Consider the following 6,648-nt stretch of genomic DNA (forward strand, 5'->3'; position numbering starts at 1 on the left):
CTGGGGGTAATTCCCACTATTATCTTTGGGTTTTCATTAGTCACAATTAATTATTAGTGTACTCACAGAAGTAACTATCAGTGACTGCTACTGCATGTCAATTCATAACTTGATTTCTTCCCCAACCCTGGATGCTCCCTCCCTTTGTGGTATTTACTGAATACAATGTGAATAAATGAATGAATGAATGAATGAATGAATCAATCACTCAGTCAAATCCCCATTCAGCTTCCTCCTGCATTCCCCTCCTCTCTTCCCCCTTCCCCCTCTCTCTATCTCCTACTGGCCCCTCCCTCCCTCCCCCTCTCTCTCTCTCTCTCTCTCTCTCTCTCTCTCTCTCCTCTCTCTCTCTCTCTCTCTCTCTCACTCTCTCTCTCACACACATGTCCCGGGACATTAAAGGACACAGTTTGAGATGGGGGGGGGGGGGGGGGGAATATGGTTTTCGTTTGTTCCCTTGAATCAATGCCAGTGTAGATGAATGGTCATTAGTAGGCCTATGGCATACAGATACAACCTGAGTAATGCACTTCTTATACTTTATTAGTATTTATGCAGGAATATTTTCTTTTTTAATTTTTTGCTGTTTGTGTCTTCGTTGATCCATGGTTTGTAGGAGCTTTACTTTTCCTTCTTCGACACTGTATCATACCCTTTGTGTTTCCCATTATCTACCAATAGATTGATCAAGATATTTAAAAATGTTGGTATCTTGGCTCTCTAGGTCTGAAGCTGTAAGTGCTGGAAGACTGGACCATCAGTACTTTCATTGGTAACTGCTAAATGTGGGAATTGAACTATACTGTGTGTTGCATCACTACGGTAACCATTAAGTGAATAGTGTGTTTCAGTTCATTGTAAGCTGTTTGTACAACAATGATATATTTGCTGTCCATTGTGACACTTCCTTACACTCATTATGATAGCATGCTCACTAGCGACTGTGAGGACAGACTTTCATTACAAAATGCCAAGTTCCAACTATAGTGACTGGACTGTGTGAATGTGATATCCTGTGTCCTGTGTAGGGGGATTTACCAGATTCCTCTGTTGCCTAGACCCATCTCTAAAATTAAAAAAAAAAAAAAGGTGCACATTGCGGGTGATTTTGTCAAAAGATTCCATTATGTACTGGAAAAAAAAAGCTGCGAGTACTTTTGCTTGTAGTAATATTAATGTGCCTCTTGCTTCAAAATTTAATTTTTCTGTTGCTGTAGCTGTAAATGAATTTCATTTTTATTGTACTTAACACGATACATAAAATATTATAGCACAAAAATGTCTTACTCACTTCTAACTAATGGAGATATTTGTTTGTGCAGTTGGTGGTCGATCTTCAACAAGTAAAGTAGCTCCAGCACCACCTACAGTTCCTTCACCACCAGTGCCTCCACCTGGACTCAACTAGAGGTATTGGGTGGCCAGCTGGATCCATTCCCAGGCGTGTCAAGAAATTAAGTTGGGATGATGAAGCAGCAGCACCTCAAATCCCCAAGGTGGGTGACTGAGAAGGAAACAAATTTAAGTACTGAGACAGTGAAATGTACATACTTGCAAATGTATTGAAGGTTCTGCGGATACTTTTAAATCAGCTACCAACTGTCTTACAGTTGGCTTCTGGCAAGGTCCGTGAGTAAAAGGAGAGTAATAGATCAAGAGACAAAAACTACTAGAATGTTCTCTGTAGGTCACTTTCACAAGAGGTTCAGGAGCTGTAAATTAAGAAAGTGGTGCATCCAATTGACAGGGTGTGTTGTTGGGAATAAAACATCTTTCTAAAGGAGGTGGGGGGGGGGGGGGGGGGGTGGCAGCCAACACAACATGTGAAGTCCCAAAAGGATCGGTCATCGATCATTCTCTTATTTAGCCCTACACACACGATACTCTAGTGACATTAAAGGACAGTTGAAAAGCTGTAATTTTTGCTGATGACACTAGCATTCTAATCAGAAGTACTGATTTCTGACCATTATGTGCTTGTTCTTTGATCTTTTTATAATCTTTTTTAAATAATTTCAATTAGTTTTTGTAGTGTGTAAACTACTGCAAGACCCCTACTTATTCTTGCTAAAAGATACATTTCCATTCACAAGATACTTTAATCCCTCTAGTGATCCATGGATTTTTACGTGGCTGTTTAGTGTCCTTTATGATTAGCATATATGGAAAGCTATTTTAAAATAATTATATGAATTTATTTTGGAATGGATTAAACTTTGTTAGCATTTGGTTGATTGTAAATTACATTCCATGTCATCTCCTGTAAACTATTCTTAAAAACATTTTCCTGAAATTATTAATTATTCTAACTGATTTAAACTGAGGCACTATGTTATTTAACCTAAATAACTGTGCATTATGATCAGGGAGAGCGTTTGTTGCCAGGTAAACCCTTATCTTCTTACTTTGAACTTCATCAACGAAAACATTATCAATTAGGGTCCTACTCTCTTTATCCACCCCATTGGAAAGTTAATTACTGAAACCAAATTGTATGGTACAATAATTATACTTCAAGGAGAAAACAGTTTAAAAATTACTAAGATACGTGATGTTGTTGTATGTAGTTGTGACTGTAGCTTAGCTGCTAATTCCAAAGAAATTGAACATAATTTTTAACCTTCATATCAGTTATTATTCTTTGTATCTGGCTGTTACTTGCAATGACAGACATGTTCTTTTGCAGACGGAGCTTGACCCGGATGTAAGTGTAACCCCCATTACAGGAGAGCAGGATTCAGAACAAGCTAACCTCACAGTCTATTTTTAGAAACCAATGATGAGAAACTGGTAATTTATATATGACAATTGTTAAGTTTATTCTGAGTCTATAACCATAATCTGTACTTTGAGCTATGAAATGCTCCTAAGACTGAAATATAGAGATAAAAATGAAGTTGTATCCCAGGCACTTGGAGTACTGGCCTCGGAATAAAATTCTACAACCTCTTGGTGGTTCTAGTAATGTAAGAAATATGAATGCTTCATCCAAAATTATATTAGGTCCACTATAAACTGTATGGATTTGCTATTTGGGGTGATATTTATAGAGGCATTAGATCATTAAATGATCTGAAAAGGAAAAGTGTTTAATTATTTTCTTAATGTATTTGTCTGTTAGTAATTATTGTATGACAAAACTCGTATTTCACCTGTGTGGAACTGTGAAATACTGCAGACTGCATATCCTATAGGGCCTTACTGTAATTTAATTTACAAGATGTGTCTCTGAAACCTTGAAAAGAATGTAAATTGAATGCCTTCAGTTCCTTAATTAGTGGACAATGAATATGCATAGTGACACAGGTCATAAAATTATTAATTTCAGTAAAATGAATAACACTGCATACGTATTGTAATGATATTTCACTATATCAAGCTCAGTTTGCTGTAACAACGAAAACTTTAACAAAGAAATCATAGTTTGTGATACATATGCAGATTGTACATTATGTATTGTTCAGAAATGAGAGAGAATATTAATATGCTTACAAAGCCACAACCTTACATGGAATTCAATTCATGTGTTGTTTCTAATTTGTTTTGTGGTATATGTCACTGTACAGTTTCCTACACCATGAATTAATAATTACTTGTTTATTAATGCCTGTGCAGAGTTTGACAGTATCAAAGTCAAATGGCATTTCTTGTGATAAAAAAATTGAGATAATGAGTTTTGTAAAGATAAACCAAAGACATGGAAAGCTGTTCGTTCCACAAATTAAACTTTTACTTGAATAAATTACCATTTCTACCTCAACTGTTAAGCAGATTGTTAAATTTTTGAATTTTTTGTTATTTAAAATTGTTTAACAGATAATCTTTTTATGTTGGAGAATGTATTTGGCTTCACTCTTGTCATACGTTCGATTACCATAAACATTTAGAGATATTCTCTAAAACGTGTGTGTGTGTGTGTGTGTGTGTGTGTGTGTGTGTGTGTTTTTGATATCATTACTGTGGACCATAAATAACTATAAATATCGTGAGACTATTAATGTTATTGCAGAGCCACAGATCTGTAATTTGCAGAAAGTACATGTGATGCAAAACTACTGTGGTATTGGATGTACATAACCACCTCTTATCTTCAAATAACTGTAAATTATGCATGTAAAAATTGTACCATAACTTACTTGAAAGATGAAATATATTTTGCTCTAACTTATTTGTGTCATTATTTACCAAAGTTAACTAACCTGATGCTAATAATGTGAGGTAAATATTTTAACAGCCATGTACTTTGGTACCAATGTCAAATTAAGATTCCTTACTTAGTGTTGACTACATGCAGTGGAATAAGCTTTGTCGGTGTTTGCGTGTTACATTGGCAAATCAAACTATTGTAAAATAATAATTTGTACATGTAGTCTGAATATTAATTTTTATTTCATTTACTTGTTATACAGCATTAAAAAATTTAGGTAGCGATAAACATCGTGCCAGTGGAACAGGAGAAATGGAAATGAAAGCCATTGAGAATGGCACTAAGAACCTACCATGTAAATGGTACAGTGTGCTTTTCTTAATGGACAACCACAGCAGAGGCTTGGCGGGAGTTAAGAAATCTCAGAATACAACCGTTACAATGTTACCTATTAGGTATGACCTGATATGCAAGTTTTGTGTCACCAGTGAGATGTGAAACATTCAAATGAAACAAATGTACTTAGTTTCAAAAATGTCAAATAGTAGAGGAAGGTAAAATGGAAAGACACATACCAAACACGGAATACACTTAAGTTTTGAAGGAAAAACTGCTTTGTAAGACAAGATAAGCAAAATTATCATAAAAAAAACTAAATTTAACTCTTTCTGCTCCAACAGTGAGTGGCGTTCGACATTACGAATTTTGTTTTCCACTCCAACGTTGAGCCTCATAGCTTTCACATGCTTTATTCTCAAATCTGACTGTATTAGGTATAGGGGCTTCATAGCACCGCCATCTAGGGAAGTCTATGTTAACTTAGATTCGAAATGTAGCAGTTATGTTGAGAGAGAAGTTGCAATTATTATGTTAATGTTAGTATGTGCGAAATGGCTTGTTCTTCATGCATGGTCCTTTCTGAGGAAGAAACTGTAGAGAAGTATCTAAGTGAGAACTTAGGTACTAGTAACTTTCGAGAAGTACCTAGGTGAAAATGAGAATGGCATGATTTTGATATCAATGATTTTGATGATGACAGTTATTCATTTGTAAACAATTGAGTGAAATGGTGATGGAAACAGTCTACCGTGAAGGGTTAAAAAAAATGACACAGTGAAAAATTTAATATTATAATACTTATATAAATATATTTGAATTAAAGTGTATGTTTTGTATTAATGTATACCCTAAGTGTTAGTCAGTGGCCTCATTGTTTCCATAAAAAGTCTCGTGGAGTTCTCTGTGGAGCACACACTGCCCAGACAGCAGGGATTTAAATAAGAGTATGAGGAGGTGCCCAGTATCTGCATTGTGGAGACCAAAGGCTTAAACAAAATTCTCCATAACAAAGACAGTAGGGATACTTTTTTTTTTAGAATAAATCATAGTAAATTAACCCATAGAAGTGGTACTGAGAATCTAAAAAATGAAGTTAATTAGTTGTACTAAAAATGATATAAAATTACATTGGACATATGCCTTACTGAAACTAAACCAAATTTCATCATCATGAGGGAACTGGATTACATGCAAGATCAAACATATGGATACAGGTTAAATAACTACACTATTGTAAACTTGTTCTGTAGAAAGAGAGACATGTGGAAGGACAGGCATTTATTGCAGAAATGATACAGTATGTGAAAAAGTAGAATGTATTGATGACCTGAGTACCAAAATGGTACTTGGGTCGTGCCAAGAAATTACAAACTAGGGAAAAACAGCTTGGTTGTAACAGCACAGTATACATCACCTGGAAGCAGCATTGTACATTTTTTTGTCTAGAGGACTTCGTGGAGAAAACATGAGGGTATAAGAAATTTATTTGTTGGACACATCAACTTAGATTAATTAAATAATAGCATGTATAATTAATGTAATGTTGACTTATTACAGTCTTATAATTACAACCATATAAACTCTGCATGTGCAAGAATTAGTGTAAATACAGCTGCTGCTGCTGCTGTTGTTGTTGTTGTTGTTGTCTGTAGTCCAAAGGCTGGTTTGATGCAACTCTCTGTGCTACTCTGACATCCTATGCATGCCTTTACATCTCTGAGTAATAACTGCGACCTACATCCATTTTAAACACCTTACTGTTTTCATCTTGTAGTCCCCCTTGAATTTTGCTATAGATGGTATCTGTCTTTCTCGTAGTTATAAGTGCTCCTTTAAACATAAATTTTTCCTTGAAACATTCCCGCTTAGCTATTTTGCGCTTTGTTAGTCTCGTTTCTTAGACACCCGTATTCCCTTTCACCTGCTTCATTTGCTGCATTTTTGTAATTTCTCCTTTCATCAGTTATATTCTATAATAACTGACAAACCAAGCATTGCCTGTATAGTTATTTTGCCAATTTTCTATTAGGAACAAAACTTTAGATATACTCCTGTAGTAGACTTGGTGTAAAATGATCCTCGACAATTTCCGTACACTAAGTGCAGTTGCTTTGTGTGTCTACAACATGATTTTGTAAACATATCTATGGCAACACCTCTAT

General features: G+C 35.3%; 1 protein-coding gene across 1 annotated transcript in view; it reads left to right on the forward strand.

The window, feature by feature from the left end:
- The window catches only part of LOC124595271 (fat-like cadherin-related tumor suppressor homolog), a 328,958-nt gene extending 324,821 nt beyond the window's left edge, over positions 1–4,137 (forward strand). The window contains exons 18-19 of the mRNA XM_047133946.1: positions 1,323–1,496; positions 2,687–4,137. Of these exons, the coding sequence (XP_046989902.1) occupies positions 1,323–1,408 (86 nt within the window). The 3' untranslated portion in view covers positions 1,409–1,496; positions 2,687–4,137. The remainder of the gene's footprint in view (positions 1–1,322; positions 1,497–2,686) is intronic.
- The last annotated feature ends 2,511 nt before the right edge of the window (positions 4,138–6,648 follow it).

The sequence above is a fragment of the Schistocerca americana genome, chromosome 2, assembly GCF_021461395.2.
Source record: "Schistocerca americana isolate TAMUIC-IGC-003095 chromosome 2, iqSchAmer2.1, whole genome shotgun sequence".
In the NCBI taxonomy this organism is placed as follows: Eukaryota; Metazoa; Arthropoda; class Insecta; order Orthoptera; family Acrididae; genus Schistocerca; species Schistocerca americana.